Below are 18,826 nucleotides of genomic sequence, written 5' to 3'. Positions count from 1 at the left end.
CAGAAATATACATCAGAAGAACATAAGTATACACGTACTCCCCCTTTTTATCCATAATTTTTGACAAACTACCATGCATAAGACGCAGAAATAGAAAGAACAGCAGCAATACATAAGATCACGACACATAAGTACACATCCATAAAACCAAGATTAAAACAGGAGAAAACTCCACACACTTTGGTCATCACTTTCTGATCCATCCTTCTCATCACCAACAAACACCATCTTACATTGGGATTTTCCATTATCAAAGGCTGACTCAGACTCAAACTTTATGTGATCAGGTTGAGCTAAGGATGTTGTAACATCCGATGCAACATCAGGTTGGGTCAGGGTTTCCTCAAGAAGGCCAACAACAGCAATTTTAGATGGGGTCACAAAAACACTTTCCTCATTAATATTATCAGTAACAACATAAACCATACCAGATAATTTGACATTAGGTTTTTTGAGGGGTTCAACATGCAACTTTGACATGGAACGGGGCTTTTAGACGACAGGCACTGACTCAACAAGGTTTCTAGACTTAGTAAAAATAGGTGGAACATTAATCGACACAGAGGAAGTTATAGAAGAACTTACACTAGGAGTTTTGGGTTTCCATTCTTTCCTAGCTTGAACACTCTTACCACCGACCTTTGGTTGAACATGAGTTTGGGGATATCCATACAGTTTATAACAGTACGGCCTTATGTGACCCTTTCTACCACAATGGTGACATACCCATGCTGGCTTCTTTTTGTTTCTTGGTTGAGGGTTCAGATGTCGGACAGGATGTTTCAACATTGGCTTGCTAGTAGAAGTAACATCAGTTCCTATAGCACCTACAAATTTGATATCTTTGTCCTGCTTTTGCTTTCTTATCAACCCATGGTCTTCTAAGGCATAGGCAAAATTCCTGTTCCGTTGTTTCTGGTTTAGATGTTCATAATCAAAACCTATTCCATTTGGTTTTCCTTTGACTTGACCTTCTAAAATTTCATCTAACACATTAGAATTTTTGTTCAACATTCGAACAGATTTGGTCATGTTTTCTAATTTGGAATTTAACAAGGTGTTTTCCTCTTGTAGACCAGTGATGATAGACATAAGTATATCTTTTTCAAGACAAAAATCATTGATAGTTTTCTTCTGTTTCTCTAGTTTGGAAGATAGAAGAGTTACCTCATTTTGAAGATCAGAGTTAGTTGGCACCAATTTGTTCTTTTCAGTCTGTAGTTGAGCTATGATTCTCTTCTGCTCATCTCCTTCCTTAATCCTTTCTACAGTTTTGGCATAGAGATTTTTGAAGGATTCAAGCAATTCTTCATAGGTGACCTCTTTATCATCGGATTCTTCATCTGACTTACATCTTCCTGCCAAAGCTGTTACGTAATTGGAATATTCAACATCATTTCTATCCCTTCTTTGAGACTCACTATTTCTGCAGATGTTGGACGGGATGTTCTGAACATTTGGCCTCGACTTTTTGTCAATCATCTCCAACACTTTGTTAAATTCACTGCCAAGACGCATAATTGCATCTAGAATAATTTCATCAGTCTCCATTTCACATGGAACATCTTCCTCATCATTGTTGGAAACAAAAGCTATGCTTTTCCTCTTAAATCCATTAGCTAATTCAAAATCTTGAAGTGACCCTATTAGCTCATCAATCTTCATACTGGAGATGTCTTGTGCTTCTTCAATTGCAGTCACCTTCATGTCAAACCTCTTAGGTACAGATCTGAGGATTTTTCTCACAAGCTTTTCATCAGAGATTTTCTCTCCAAGTGAGTCAAAAGCATTGACAATATCAAGAATATTCAGGTGATAGTCTTGTATGCATTCATCCTCCAACATTTTCAAATTCTCAAATTTAGTAGTAAGAAGTTGAAGTTTTGCACTTTTTACCTTTGTCGTGCCTTCATGTGCTGTTTTGAGAATCTCCCAAGCATTCTTAGCAACAGTGCATTGCTTGATCATTCTGAACATGTTCTTGTCCACTCCATTGAAAATGGCATTCAAGGCTCTAGAGTTTGCAAGCGATGATTCATCTTCAGCTGTAGTCCATTCTTCTTCTGATTTCAGAACAGCTGTCTTGTTGCTATCTTTATCAAAAGCCACAGGATGCTCCCAGCCTTTCAGAACAGACTTCCAAGTTTTGCTATCAATGGATTCAAGAAAGACACTCATACGTGATTTCCAACAATCATAATTAGTGTCATCCAACAATGGTGGTCTGTTAACAAAGCCTCCTTCTTTCTCCATATTGCCAAAAAAGATCTCCTCTGGATCTCACCCAATAACAGGTAGGGTGCCTGCTCTGATGCCAATTGATATTCTGGCTGGCTAGCAACAAAATGTTCTACAAGATGTTCCAACACTCGGCACAGATTATGAATGTTGAATGAGATGTTTAGAACACCGTGCTAGTAGTGGACATAAATAAACAACAAAATAAAAGACAAGAAAGTAAATGGCACAGTGAGTTGTTAACCCAGTTCGGTGCAACGTCACCTACATCTGGGGGCTACCAAGCCAGGAGGAAATCCACTAGTGTAGTCCTTATTCTCTAGCTCTCAGCAAACTCCTCGTTTACACTAAAGACCTAGGACCTACCCGTATTGACTTCAACCTAGGAACTCCTAGATCTGAGATCTCATCTCACTCCCTTACAATAGATCACAGCCCCTGTGATTATCAGTTTACAGACTCAATCAAATCAGATGAAGTTATCTTCTAACAGACTACCTATCTCCTTGCTTAAAAGCTTTGGAGTAGTGCACAAATTACAACTCAATGTAACACAGTCCTTAACATGTATCAGGATGATACAAGAAAGGCTCACAACATAATCAGACCTAAACTTGCATCGACAGATACAAGAGTAGATACACAAAAGACTCAAAACCCTAAATAAACTATATTTTGTAAAATGATGGCTTGAAATGAACATCTTCAAGTCTTGCAGCCTTTTATATACTGAAGCAAGGCGTGTCATTCCTTCAATCATGCTTCAGATCGGATCAGTGACTTCTTCATTAAGCAATATGGACGGATATAGAAACTCCTATAAAATAGGCTTATTAAAAGTCACATTAAAAATACTTTCCTAAGTCATTTCATCAATTCCTTAAGAAATCACATATGTTCTGATCTCTTCATAATTGCACACGGTTCATACCAACACATGCTGGTGTGGATTCCTTCAATCAAGCAAGCACGTGCGTAAACATAGGTCAGACCCAGAACGTACAGAACAACTCTTGATGTTGGAACATTGTGTTCCACATCTGAAGTGAATATTTGTTTTAGGCAAAAGTGAAGCCAAAATACAAATATCCAACACTCACTCTTTCACCGTCTCTTACCTCATCAAAAAGTGTGGCTTCTCCCCTCAAGTAATGTCAAATTGTTGCTTGATCAAGGAATGAACAATTCCAAAATTGCTATGTTGTTTCGTATTTGGCCCAAGATATATTCCTCTTCCAACCTGTTGCATACTGTTGAGGAATTGAAGCAATTGGGTTTCAATTCTTCAAATTGCTCCTTCGGGGTTGCATTGCTTGCTAAGAGAAGTCTGAACAAAACAAGGTGGGATCATAAAGTTGAAACCTTTAAGAAATGGGGTTGGTCTGATGAACATATTGTTCATGCTTTTAAGAAGCACCCTACTTGTATGTTGTCGTCCACTCATCAAATCGACGCAGTCGTGAGTTTTTGAGTTCATCACTTGGGTTTGGATTCTTTGGACCTTGTCAGTGCTCCAATGATTTTTCAACGGAGTCTCGACAAGAGGATTATTCCAAGGGCTTCAGTTCTGCAGTTTCTTACATCAAAAGGTCTTAGAAAAAAGAAGGCTGCCATTAGTAGGCCATTTGCTATTTCGGAGGAGCTGTTTTTGGACAGGTTTGTGAAATGTTTTAAGGAGGATTCATCTCATCTGTTGAAGCTGTATGAAGAAAAAATGAATCTTGCAGATAACAGAGAGAAAAAGTCTTTGCCTGGTGTGTAACTTCTTAATCTCTTTTTTGTATGATTTAAGTAACCCTCACTTTACAAACCAGTTTTGTAGGGTTGCAGTGGCGGAGCCAGACAAAAAATTATGGGGTGGCCGCAATCGAAATAAACTAAAATATATAAATCATATAATATAAAATACGACCCATTTCGGTTTCGTTCAACAAAAAATTAAACTAAATAATACTTACAACCGATCATCCAAAAAACAAACTACATGACAAATACTCATAGTGATGCTTTACGCGTCCCGAGTGACTTGAAATCATCAATAATTGACTCAGAACTAATACATGCACTAATCTCCCTTTCAATATAAACTGTCATGCTATCTGCTAGAAACCCATGTCCCATCTTGTTTCTCAACTTAGACTTGATAATTTTCATTGCTGAAAAAGATCTTTCAGTTGTGGCTGTAGAAACCGGAAGAGTCATAACAAGGCGCAACAATCTATCAATCAATAAGCAATTTTTGGCTTGTCCAGTTGCAACCAAACATGAGCATAATTCTTGAATAGTTGATAAATTCTTCAAACTTGGCAATCGGTGAGCATGAAAAAGGAATTGTCGAAGTTGAAATTGCAAATTACTCTTCTCTTGATCACTGAAATCCATGGGATAATACTTTTCAACAAGAGTACTTATAGTATCAAATACTTTTCACATTCTTCATCTCTTTCAATCTCAACGGCTTTCCTCTTAAAAATTGAATCGATTGTTTGATTTTTCATCTTAACTTTTCCTGTAAAAACAGAATAACAGTGCTGTAATATTAGTTTCAAAATAAAATAACAGTGCTGTAATATCAATTTCAAAATAAACACAATATCAAGTGCTGTAATATCAGTGCTTTAACTATTTCGAAAACCAAATAACAGTGCTATCAGTTTCAAAATAAACACAATATCAAGTGCTATAATAATAATATCAGTGCTGTAATATCAGAGTTGTAACTATTTCCAAAATAAACAGTTTCATCTTATAAATATATCCAAAACCAAATAACAGTACTGTAATATCAACTACTAAAGTCTAACTAGCAACAAAAACAAAATTTCGATTCCCTACTCAAACTCTACAATATTTCCAAAATCAAATTCGATTCCCTATTCTCCAACAAAACAGTTTCAATTTCAATTTTTGTAATTCAGTTTTGATTTCCCCCTTTTGTTTTGACTAGGGTTATGGAAAATTGAATGTGAAACCAAAATTGAATGTGAAATCAAAGTGAAAATATGAAATTAGTAGGATTTTCACTTACAGTTATCAATTAGGGTTTGTGCCTTTGTGAGAGAGATGAAGTCGGAGAAGGTTCATGGAGCCTGAGGGAGAAGCGTTCTGTCGCCAGAGAGAAGAACAAAATAACGCGTTGCTTGCTTCAGAAAAGAGTGAGTGTTGTGCTGGCCACTTCTAATTTTCATTTGAGTCAGGGGTTGTATGGTAATTTCAGTATATAAAAAAAAAAAAGGAATGGGGTGGCCGTGGCCTCCCCTTGTCCTTGAGTGGCTCCGCCACTGTAGGGTTGAATCAAGTCAAACCTAAATTCTAGGAGTTTCACCGAAATACTTGTATGTACTGTGGCGTCTACCAAAAGTTTGGTTACAATTATTCTAGGTTGTTTGAAGCAAATGTTGTTTCTTAGGAGTTTCGCCAGCAGAAATATGTCTCCGTTTTAAGGACAATGTATTTTGATGACTATCCACACACTGTCAATTAACCTCAACTAGAAGTTTGTGAAATGTTTTTTCGAGGACTATTTTCATCTATCAGATAAGTCTGAGGAAAAATGAATCTTGCAATTTGCAAATAAAAGGGACTGCACTTGTGTGTGATCGCGAAAATTTTTGTTACTTTCGACTCTACTTCCTTATTATTGTTACATTGAATCATTTAGTCCAGTCTACATCAATATACTTCAAACAGTCTTGTGTATGGTCACATTATAGTTTTGCAAACAAATTATTTTTTTCTTCCAAATTCCTATCGTGCTTAATTTGTCACTACAAATTATGCTTTCCCAGGGAAGGATGACAAGATCATATCCCAGTGAAGATCTCCGTGCCACTTGATTTTGATCTACATTGGCTTGTTTACATGTAAGTTCTCATATTTTGGCCTATTGCCTTGGATATGACAATGATTGGTTTAGTCCTTCCTTTTTATTACAAGAAGGGACTGGCTATAAACTAAACCACAACTTTAGGAGACAAAAGTATCAAGTATTTGGAGAATGAATTTTGTGCAGGAAAAGATTGCCAACCATTCTGCAAGCAACTCATAACCTTTTTGAAAATAATTTGTAATTCTAATGTCGTAGTTCTTGTTGGGATGAGTCACACTCTATGCACAATCTAGATAGTTTCTTATCATAAGTAATGATTAGAGCACTAATGATGCCCCAGTCATAATTCTACCATGTTAATTGATAGCATGATATTGATATCCTTCTTTTTGAGTAATGGATGTTGAAGCTGTTGCGAAAATTGATTGTTTGAGCAGCTTTTCCTTATATATCTTGTATGAATGTGCTTTACATGACCGATTATGTAAACAAATACAGCGTTGTATGGCTTTGTAAACTGAACATGCATAGACTGGTTGAGTATTTTAAGATATTGCAGCACAATAATAAAGAATGTGTAGTATTTTGCTAATTTTGCCAACATCGCAAGAGAAAATAAACCATACAAAGCTGGCGGTTTCTTTTGTACTGTTAAGTTATTGAGAGTAATTTGATGTTTAAAGTGGAATAAAATGGAGGAACCTAGTCACTCAAGGCTATCCAAAATGAAGAATTCTAATGCTGCATATTAAGAGATCTGAAAGATTCTTAATGGGTGGGTGTCCTCTACTTGATACTACTTACCAGCATTCATAACAATTAGCAACGACCCTCACCGGTGGTGGTGATGGATCTAGGGAGGGGTAACTAGGGGTTCTTGCCCCTCCCTCCTTCATTTCTCGTTGGTACATATATCTCACGCTTCTTGTCTTTGATAGTGCTTTAAAAACAAAAACTGGTTGTGCATTCGTGTACACACAGTTTGGATGAAACCAACATTTGTTATAAAGATCCTATCATTCATAGCCTTCGAGAAAAGGGAAATTTTTTCTCTAATGTATGTTTAATTTTACCGTAGGTAGAGTCAAAAGTGATTCCATACACATAAAATTGATTTTCACACAGTTGGATGATGTAGTTTGGAATTTGATTTTGCATATAGAATTGATTATAATGTGAAGTTAAAATTTGTAGTTTTTGACTCCAAATCAAGCTTGCAGTTTGCAAATAAAAGCAACACCACTTGTGTGTCTTTGTGACAAATTTTGTGACTTATTAATCTAATTCTGTTGACTCTGCTTTCTTATCAGTGTTACATTATAACATTAGTCCAGTCCACATTAAGATGCCTAAACAGTCTTGTGTGTGCTCACATAATAGTTTTGTAAACATGATTTTTTTTCACATTCCTATTGTGCTTAATTTGTGACCCAAATGATGTTTTCCCATAGAAGGATGACAAGATCATATATCCCATTGAAACTATCTGTGACACTTGATTTTGACCTATATTGGCATGTTTACATGTAAGTTCTCATATTTTTGGCCTATTGTCTTTGATATGATAACGATTTAGCGTTCCTTTTCCCCTTTTTATTACAAGAAGAGGTTGAGCTATAAACTAAACCACAACTCTAAGAGCCACAAGTATCAATCATTTGGAGAACTAAGTTTGAGGAAAAATCTGCCAACCATTCTGCAACTCTTTACTTTTTGAAAGCCATTTGTTATTCTAACGTAATAGTTCTTTTTATGCATCCACTCAATAGATTTAATAATAGGAGCACATGAATGATAAGAAACACTTTTGTTTTTACCCGAAATGATGAGTCACACTCTATCCACAATCTACATAGTTGTTTATCCTAAGTAATGAAAAGGGCACTGATGATGCCCTATAGTTCTACCATGTTAAATAACAGTATACTTTTTGAGTAAAGTTGTGGCCAAAATTGATTGTTTGAGCAGCTTTTTCTTAGATATCTTGAAAGAGCATGTTTTTACGTGACTGATTCTGTATACATCATTGTACAACTACTAGACATTCATAGACTCGTTGAGTATTTTAAGATATTGTAGCACAATAATAAAGGATGTGTTAGTATGTTGCTAGTAGAAACCACTTATCTCAATTTTTTGATAAGCTCTCTCATCTAACTTCTCTATAGCAGATTAGCACCTATAACTCTAAAAGCTTATAAAAAACTTTTTTGTGAGTGAAGACTTGTTTCAATTGAGAAGTTCCATAAGTTAGAAGCTAATCCCAATTGAACCACACAGTCATATATCATTCTGTTGTAGCTTGTCAAATGGATTATGGATGCCGTGTTTGCATAAAGGTCATCTCTAATTCTCTATCTGCATGTTGACAAATGGAACTGGAATCTAGGATTAAATACTGTCATATAAGGGTACTACTGTGATGTACTAAGTGTCGTGGTGGCCGGTAGATATTTGCTTAGATGTGTACTTTGTGAAAGTTTATGGATATAGGATTTAGGAATACAGGAAGTAAGTGGCTTACAAAGACCTGTGCAAGGGTGACCAAATTTTGTACTTTTTTGTTCCGTTAGCTTCATCCTCTGACGCTTGTTATGATGGTGCTTCTACAGTTCTACCTCTGATATCATGCCCACATACAGCAGCTAGCCAGCTACAAGTCCAGATTTCCTATTTTTAAATTCAGAGTTGTAGAAATATGACTTATGAATTGGTAAAAGGATTTTGATTTTATCTGATCATAAGAGTCAGTACCATTGGTCATTTAGTAACTTGTCAATTTTACTTGCACTCTTGTCTGACACAAACTGAAAGGCTATGGATGAAGTAAAACAATTTGGCATTGGAATGTTTTGCAATTTGCACATAGCCTGCCGTGTTCTGCTCTTGTGACTCGGGAAAGGCTATGGATGAAGTAAAACAATTTGGCATTGATCCTTTGAAATCAATGTTAAGTGCAACATTACATGCTAGCCTGAAGGGCTATGTCCAAACTCCACTGGGGCAACAAAGTCACCGTCTGCACAAATTTTGTCAAAGGTGGGGGATTCATGCTACAAGCCTACAATGAGGTTCTGAGTGCCATTATATCACGACAGTCATATATACTCCGAAGTTATGGGATTCAAAGTACAGTGCTTCAAATTTCTAAAAGCTTTGTTGCTTTTACTTTGAGGAGGAAGGATGTAATGAGGCAAATAGTTACTTATTGTTCTAACAGTCAATTTTCAATTTTTATGATTAGAAACTTTTTGAATACTTTTTGATGTATTTGGTTAAAGGGTCGTTGGTATTTTGGTGCGAGAAATGGAAAATAAGTGAGGAATCTGTGATCGAAATTGTATTTCTATAAAATTTTTGGGGTGTTGATAATCTAGGTTGTTGAGAGATTTGCAGAAAATGGAGGAGAGCGTGGTTAGCAAAAATGGTGTATCAAAGTTCCAAGAGTTTCTTTTTTGACAAAAGCTTTGAGATTTTCCTGATGGTGGTGGCTGGTTATGGCTAATATTTTACAAAAGGGTCTTGTTAACCGGTGCCCCCGAGACACTGGTTAAGGAATCCAAAAATATAATTTTCTGTCTTGGAACTATAAACTATCACTTTTAATCAAGTAATAATTACATTACTTTTTAACAAAAACTTACTTCTTTTGGTGCTTAACCAATGCCCCGGGGGCACTGGTTAACATTCTCCTTTACAAAATAGTCGTATTTTATTGCAGAAAGCATCAACATATGTCAAAGCAAAGCTGCTAGAAGTTTCTCATGAAATAATAACTTTATACCATCTTAAATTTAATTAAAAAAACCAAACAACAACTCATCAGACATTGGGATATATCAGTACTTTGTTCGGTAATAACATTTTTAATTGAGCGTGTGTCTGGTATCTGACACTAAAATTCAATTGTAATTTTTTAATAATGTCGACGTATAGTGTTTTTTTTTTTGAGAGAAATGTCGACGTATAGTGTTGTTTGGTGTTTCATTGGTACTTTGTTATTACAGGATGGGTCAACTGTGCACAATGTTAAGCTTAGAGACATAAAATCATCTGCCGAGCATAAATTGAAGTCGCCCCTAACAAGATTCCAGCAGACAAAGCTAACAACAAAATCTGTCTTGAAACTATGATAGATGCCATCAGTATTACTAACTAGGTGCCCAGAATATTCATTCATGTCACCTTTGACCAGGTGCAGTTGACCATTGACCAACAATTATCAATCAATTTATTTTGTCTTTTGCCGACTCTGTACTTAAATTAATTTACATGTACTATAATACACATTATCCAATTAATCCACCCCAAAATTGTCACTTTGTTATTATGTTGATTTCTAAAAATATCTTTAGAATATATACATTGTGGGATGTGATTGATTTATGTGTACAAAGTTTATATCGATATATATTGAATGATAAATGTTAGTATGTTAATTTTTTTTCTTGGGGATATTAGTATTTTCTAACTTGTTAGGATGATATTAGTTGATTTATAACTCGTTAGTTCAACTTAGTAAGCTACCCATCCTCGTTGGGCGTACATATAATTGAATCAACGCATACATAAGCTTTAAAGCATTTGATTGAAGTCTTCAGCCTCGGTGGTTTCATTTTCTTTTGGCTAAATTGCATTTTTGGTCCCTTAACTATTTTGCCAGTATCGCTTTGGTCTCTTAATTAAAATTTGATTTATTTTAGTATCTTAACTTTCTATCCGTTACACATTTTGGTCCTTTCTGTTAGTTTTAATTCAAAAACGTTAGCGTTTCTTCATTTTCTTCTAGAATTTTTCTGGGATTATTCTTTATAGGTCCATTCAGCTGGTTCTTTGTGAGTAACAATACCAAAGAGGCAATGCTATGATATCATCCTTTTTTTTTTCCTTCTTATCTTGAGTTATCCTCTTTCTTGCTTAACCGTAGAGATTAATTTAAGAATATAGAGCTCATTTAAAGATTGTCTCTCTTAAATGAATTTTTTTCACACAACTCTTTCTCTCTGTATATCAATGATGTGGAAGGCCAGATATTGAATTTTCCTGACAGTCCTGAATTTAGGGATATGATCTTATTATAGCAGTAAAATGTGTTCTCAAAACAAGAAATACTTACTTTGTCAGAAATTAAAATGAAAAATGTATTGACACACACAAATAAAAAATTAAAGAGAAAAAGATTAAATAGTATGACTAAATTATTTCTCTTTCTTTTTCATATGTATATGTATCCAAATATTTTTTATTTAGGATAACCGTAAAAGAGGGGGGGATCTGTGTCTAGATTTTGATTATGTATTTTATACTTTGCCCTGTCTCTTGGTGGATTATATGAAAGCATGCAGAGGCACTATATCAGTTGACTCCAATCTAAGCAATGCCTTTTGACATTGAGCAATGCTCCAATATTAACATTGCTTTTTTGATGAATAAGAAGGGCTAACTCACAGCCAGTGAATTGAGAGTGCACATATATTGACATTTTTACCAACCAATCTATACATTCAACTAATTAATAATGGGTTAATAGTGTTTTACCCTTGTAATATAGGTCATTTCCGGGTTTACCCCTGTAAAATATTTTTTTTGATTTACCCCCTGTAAAATATATTTTTTTCATAATACCCCCATAATAGGCCATACAAAAACGAATTTTTATTTTTTTTCTACAAAAATTTTGGTTTTTGTATGGCCTATTAGGGGTATTCTGGAAAAAAAAACTTTTACAGAGGGATAAATAAAAAAAAAATATTTTACAGGGGTAAACCTGAAAATGACATATATTACATGGGTAAAGCACTATTAACCCATTAATAATTTGCAAGTGGCTATGTCTTAAGGGAACCACATGTCACACGTATACAAACTCTCGTACGCTGAACACACTCTACCCTACATTTTTGTTTTATTTGTTTATTACATTTTCTTTCTTTGGTTGCATTAGAAAAATAAAAATGAGAGTGGATACCACACTTATTCGGAGTGATCACACATGTGTAAACCATCTTACTATGTATCTACTTGTTGAATCAATTAAAAGTTTGCAAACTTCTAAGTTTACTTCCAATTATAATATCATTTTAGGATAGTTGATTCCACCAAGATCCCTTTGTCTTAATCATAAGCATGGCGGTAAAGTGAGAAGAAAACAATTATGGCATGGTTAATGCTAGCCGAAATTTTACCATGATGATAATAATATTAATAATAACAATAACAATAATCAAATAGTAGTATAGTACTATTAACTAACCTAAACGACTAATCTTTGTGTTTGTAAGTGTGTTGATCAAGCAGGAGTAGGGTGTTCATCAGATTGGATGAGAACTTTGAGCTTTCACGTAATGTTATATAATACTATTTATTAAAAATAATTAAGTAATCATTAAAATAATTTAAATATTATTTGAAATTTAAATTAATGTGTTCAAATTAAGGTTGATATTAATTCAGACTAAACTTTGTATATTCCATACACGTGCGTGCTGACATTGATAGACCTAATCGACTTCCTTGTAAGCTTAAATCTAGCATATGTAAATAAAATTTATAAAAGAAACTGAGCCTAATCTTTTTACCAAACATGTTAGCTAGATCAAACCTTAAACAAGTTTGACGGGATCCCTATAGGGCGACCTGACATATTTACATTGAACATGCAACGCAAATGTATTTTTTAACGACCTTTCATAAAATGAAATAAATATGGGTAATGTTAACCAGGGCCCCGGGCACTAGTTAAGAAGCAAATATAGTAATGTATTGCATTAAAATTTGTGTTTTCAATCCCTTAAAAGTCAATAAAATGTCTTTTTTAAATTAAAACTTTATCTTTATGGTTTTCTTAACTAGTGTCCCGGGGTGGGGGCACTGATTAACATGACCCAATAAATATTACCTCTGTTTATCAATATAATAATTATTTAAAAGAATTCTTCCTTAAAGAAGTTCATTTTTAAATTACTAAAATACTTTGTTTATTTCTTATAAAAATACCTCTAATTAGTTTATTACTTATTAGTGTCGTTTTTAATTTAAATATTAATTAAGCGGTAATTTGGAAACATCCACACATGAAATAGATTTAGTTTAAGATACTATTTTTTAAAAATATATGTAAAACTATCAATTGCCTGTCTAGCCTTTTGGACCGGTCTTGTGTAGGTGTTATTTTATAATTTATGCCACTTGGATTGAAGGATAAGGAAGTGTAATGTCGTGATTTTATTGATGAATTTATTGGGAACTCTTGAGTTGGTTTAAGATTTCATTTTGCTTTTGGTGTTTGGTTGGAGCCAGCGGCTTCGATCTTTTAGAATTTGTTGTCTCATATCGTTAACAAATAGAGTTGCAGTTCGTAATGGCTCTATTAGTGATTTAGTGTGATCTAGCCAATTAATTAAGCATAATCAAATCCTCCACTAGTAACCTAGTATAGTCACAATGTAAGTCATATACATTTTTAATCTAGACCATTACAAGGAAAAAGGGTAGTAAAGTAACATAACTTTGCATGCATATGTAATGAAGTTGCACATTCAAAATAACAAGATTAATGGAAAATTTTATCTTCATTGACATTTTCAAGCATATCACAATACAATACATTTTACTTTTGCCACTCGTCTTTCTTATCCACACTCATTCTCATCTACTCCATCCTTTCTTTTCACTCCTTCCACAATTACTTGTTTTATATACCAAGTTCCCTTTGTAAAATTTTTAGGTCTTTCCTTTTTAAATTGTCTTTCTCTTTATAGAATCAAATTTTCACATAAACTTATTTTCTAAGTTATATAATTCTTATCATTACTTGAATTCAATGGATGAAATCGACGAGTGTGACTCAATTAGCCGTTGAATTTGTAGGGGAGGACCGCGTTTAAATTCTGGCATAAGAACACAATATTAAATATCAGAGTTTACCATTTTTATTTTTTATTTTCCTTAAAAAATAAATTATAAACTCTGATACTTAATATTTTGTTGTGTATGATATCCAATATTCAATATCTAATAATTAAATTTTTGTGTCTAAAGTATCCCGTGAAAATAAAATACACATTTTTTTAAACAATACATAGACCTAAGAATTTCTCCACCTTTAATAGAGATAGACAGATATTGAGTGCAATAATATAACTCTCACACTCATCAAAACTCCACATCGTTAATTTCTCTAAACATGCTGGTGTTATCTTACTGGTGGTTTCACTTAGGTGGATGTTGATATAATAATTCTATCTTTAACAACACGTACCATCAATTTTAATTACTTTGCATTTTAGACCTTTCCAAGGGATATCTTATTTCTTATTGATCTATCTATCCATACTCATTTCAACTGCCTCAGAAGCCATCTCAGCATCCATTATCATTGAAATTAATACAAATCAAGATTAATAATTACTTGGGTTAGACTTTGTCTAAAATTTGCAACAAAATTAGTGACTGTGCGTGTATTCCAATTGATTTAGCTGCAGCAGAATCAGCCCCCACATTTCCATATCCGACCGGCTTAATTAGCATCATTCACATGTCACATTGAATTAGACATGTACCAGTCACAACATTATAATATACTATTAGTACTACTATTAGTATATATTTTTATATCAAGTTTATTGCGTGTAACTTAAGAGATTAATTTATCAATAACTTAAATATTTAAGATGTTGACATCTTCCAGTATATGTTTTTCTATACGTACCAACCCGAGACCAAACTCTAAATCAGACGATTAAGGAATCAAACATATATCATTTGTGTCATATCATAGCATGTTAGAACATTAATAATAGTATAATTTAATATACCATATATTCATGTGTGACTAGGCGCACTTGTTACACATGTACTATATAATAGGATTCTGTCTAACCTTAATTGATTGATTCTTCATTCTCAATCCAATTTATTCTAGAGAGGGAAATGATGGATAACAACGTTGGAGGAAGTTCCTTTAGTAATGATGAAAACGGAGGCATAATAAAGGAACAAGATAGGTTGCTACCAATAGCAAATGTTGGGAGGATAATGAAGCAGATATTACCACAGAATGCAAAAATCTCAAAGGAATCAAAGGAAACAATGCAAGAGTGTGTTTCAGAGTTTATAAGCTTTGTGACAAGTGAGGCATCAGAGAAATGCAGGAAGGAAAGGAGAAAGACAGTGAATGGTGATGATATCTGTTGGGCTTTGGGGACACTTGGTTTTGATGATTACGCAGAACCAATGAGAAGGTATTTGCATAGATATAGGGAATTAGAGGTAGATAGAACACCAACTACTGCTAATAATATTCCAGATAGAGGAGATTAATTTCTTGTCTTAAGGGCCAAGGTTTTCTTATTATGTGTCATGATTCAAGGTTTTTTGTTGTTAATTACTACATCTTAATCTTAATTACATGTAGTTTTGTCATCTGTAATCAGCATGCTTTAGTTGATTTGCTGAATTTGAGATCCCTTGACTTTTTTTTTTTTTTTTTTAGAATTGAAAGTGTTGAACTTGTTCACATCAGAGTGTATCCATCATATTGACCTCTTCTACCAAAGTTCACAACAAAACGTATAGATTCATTTTTTTGAAGTGAAAACCATTATAGATTCTTGTTCATATATGCTTCTTGTTTATATTTCTAATTAACTTTATATTATTCAAAGCCTTCATCATCGCCATCACGATTCACCTAAAAAAACAACTGGTATAAAGTCACTTTCTAGATGGTTTCTTCAAACACAGAATTATTAATCAGCATATATTAATTAGTAGATGTCAACACATAAGTCCAATATTTTAAGGGACGGGACCACATTCAACCACATCAACAATTATACTTAGTAGATGTCAACACATAAGTCCAAAAGAATGAAGCCAAAAAGTTGGAGCTTACAAGCTCTTTAGATTCATTGTACTAGGTCAAATTTCTGAATGAAAAAGTTAGCTTCCGACATACATATATATTCAAGTGTTATTAAAGAAAGGGAAGCATATAGATTGAGTCATTCACTCACAAAATTAGATTATGAAAGCATATATTTATTTACTGTGATGACCTGGTTACTGACAAGAGCTTATATATTATAATAACGTAACATGGAGCAATTGTAATTTCTGCCACTATACTAACAAGATCTTGCCATGTGTCTAGCAGGCATGTGGTTGCCTTAGAATGCACGCATCAAATTTATGTAACACGTGTCAACGTGCCAATGGCGTATACAAATTTAGGACTATGTCAACCAATACATGAATTAAGCAGTAATGTAGTCAAACAATATGTGTAGTAGAAGTAGAGGATGGAAAGAATACCACGTTTTATTCCCATCATTGTGTTCTAAAACTTTGATTTGATCAAGATATGATATAGATGGCCTAACGGCTCCACACAATATTTCAAAAAATTCAAGACATTTGAATTTGTATTAATATAGCTGTTCAAGTGTTTATTATAAGTCATAGTTTATAGCTTTCAGTATCCTGCAAGAGCGTATTATGTGAGGATTGAACCGCAAATTTTTCCATAAAGTTCATCATTGACTAATGACTAATGAGCTAAGTCATAATTGAAATTTGAGGATAAAAGTACCAACTAGACTGTGAAGTCGTGCATTAAAACTGATAAGTTGGGACAATGACTCAAAGTTTCGATCCTGCGAATGGTAAAAACATATTAATTACTACTAGTATTTAAGAAGTTTATGGATGGATTAGAAGTTAAAATTTCGAAATGTTACATTAAGGACTTGTCATGCTGGATGATCTTGAAAATAAGGTACATGGTGGTTGCACAACCACATGAGAATAAAGTAACTATTTGTTCTCAACAGTTATAAGATATTGCTTAGACAGAATAGCTGATATTGGTGGAAGCAAAACTCAGAGTTCCTCTTATCTGAATTAAGGGGTGATCTTCAGCATATATAGGGCAGTGTTTGTAGCTTTGAAGTAATATTATCTGAATTGGTAACAGGGGAAATTCCTTCTGATGATAATGCTTGGGAATAAAGAAATTTGTAGTGTATAAGAGTCATAAGTTATTAAGTGAATTCCCTGACTGTGAACATATAGACATCAACTTTTGAGATATGATTGATTGCAGCGTGGCCTCATAGTTTGTATGATTGATTTAAATTTGAGATATGATATTTATTTACCATTTTGATACTGGAGGCATCACGTGAAAAATTTAAGGTGAATGAAACTTAGCAGCAGATAAACGGGAGTGTGGTGTGTAAGGTGCTACTGCATAAATGTCCCACATCGGATAATGAGGAAAAGAACTGAGTAGACAGTGCATATAAAAGCAGAAGCCAGCCCCTTTAACAACTCATACCTTTCTCGGCCTTTTGGCTAAGATCAAGTGTAGTATCTGTTCTTATCAGTTTAATATCTGATATGTGGTCTAATGGGTCATACGATATTAAATTACTTTTTTGAGGGAAAGAGGTCACTGCAGTAGCTTGCTACTGGACTTCTCATGTGTCACCATGCGTTGCATTGTTGCATGAGCTAGGCGCACCCCACCAATGCTAGTTCAATTTTTCTAATATTTTGATTTTAATTAAATATTAATTAATACTATCTTTTAATTAATTTCTGGATAATTAGTACAGAAGTCAGCTCCTCTTTTACTCATACCTTTCTTGTCCTTTTGATTAAGATCAAGTGTAGTATCTGTTTTTATGTGTCGCTCATGCGTTGCATTATTGCATGAGTTAAGTGCACCCCACCAATTCTAGTTTAATTTTTAATAATTATTAATTTCCATAATTAGTGAGGTGGTGTAAATAATTTGATAAAAATTATATAAATGAATGTAAATGTAAATAAACAAGGAGTGTAGGTTGCTAACTTACATCTTAATGTTTTTTGGTGGATGTGAATTTTTTGCATAAGTTCCTTAACAATTTAAATTTACTCCAATAATTCGAAAACTTTGCTAAGATGCTTTCTAGATGAAATGTATGAAGGTAAACATATTAGCGCGTAGGGTATATATAAACCAAAACAAATAAGTTTTTATAAAAAATTGTTGAAATTATTACTTGATAAAAATAACAACTTATATTTTTATTACAAAATTATTATTTATAAATTCTTTAACCAATATCACTAGAGCTCCGATTAACAAGACCTTTTTTTATTCCAGTTCAATCTACTCCATCTGTTTCAAAATGAATGTCGTTTAAGGTTTTCCCACATATATTAAGAAATACAATAATTAAAAGAAAGAGATATGTTATTTTACCAAATTATCCTGAACAACTATATGTTTGTTTTTTTATTAAAGAAAAAATAATACTTTGAAAGTAGTGTATATAGTACTAATTGAAAGGTACAATTGAAAAGAAAAAATTATTATTGCATTGGAAACTAAAAGTGACATTTATTTTGAAACAATTTTTTTTTGCCTAAAACAATATTCATTTTAATACAGAGCGAATATATTACAATATTCTAAAAACAACGGTTAGGTTAAGTTGTACATTTATAAAGTAAGAATATTCAAATGTTGGGTTGATATATGTTTAACTCTGTAATATTAGCGATTTTCGGTTTATTCCATTGTAAAAAAAATTGTTTAGATTCCAACCTTGTAATTTGAAGATTCTTTGGTTTTTGACTTTCATGACATCAAATTTCAAAATTTAACGTCCTTTCGCCCCCTGTAATTTGAGAGAATTTCGGTTTACCCCCTTACCATATCATCGATTTTGTACAGTCAAAATTCATGAAAGTGCAAAATATTTTTTT

General features: G+C 33.5%; 1 protein-coding gene, 1 long non-coding RNA gene and 1 other non-coding gene across 3 annotated transcripts; all 3 read left to right on the top strand.

Annotated features, from left to right (window-relative positions):
* Nucleotides 1-3,759: 3,759 nt before the first annotated feature.
* Nucleotides 3,760-6,584, top strand: LOC146902564 (uncharacterized). Its single transcript, XR_015022215.1, has 2 exons — nt 3,760-3,992; nt 6,027-6,584. It is a non-coding gene; the product is annotated as an uncharacterized LOC146902564 (long non-coding RNA).
* An 8,255-nt stretch (nt 6,585-14,839) lies between these two features.
* LOC146902563 (nuclear transcription factor Y subunit B-5-like) lies at nt 14,840-15,554 on the top strand. The gene has a single exon (XM_085738125.1). It carries the CDS (start codon nt 14,999-15,001, stop codon nt 15,386-15,388), a length of 390 nt encoding a protein of 129 aa, XP_085594251.1. The 5' UTR covers nt 14,840-14,998; the 3' UTR covers nt 15,389-15,554.
* Nucleotides 15,555-17,401: 1,847 nt separating this feature from the next.
* Nucleotides 17,402-17,596, top strand: LOC146902562 (U2 spliceosomal RNA). Its single transcript, XR_015024462.1, has one exon. It is a non-coding gene; the product is annotated as a U2 spliceosomal RNA (small nuclear RNA).
* The last annotated feature ends 1,230 nt before the right edge of the window (nt 17,597-18,826 follow it).

This window comes from Medicago sativa, chromosome 8 (genome assembly GCF_051527215.1).
Source record: "Medicago sativa cultivar Bolivia chromosome 8, Bolivia_mono, whole genome shotgun sequence".
In the NCBI taxonomy this organism is placed as follows: domain Eukaryota; kingdom Viridiplantae; phylum Streptophyta; class Magnoliopsida; order Fabales; family Fabaceae; genus Medicago; species Medicago sativa.
Note: the sequence above shows the minus strand (reverse complement) of the source record. Positions and strands in the feature narration are given on the sequence as shown.

Coding starts and splice junctions, on each gene's coding strand:
- LOC146902563 (XM_085738125.1), top strand. CDS start 14,999: ATGATGGATAACAACGTTGGAGGAAGTTCCTTTAGTAATGATGAAAAC.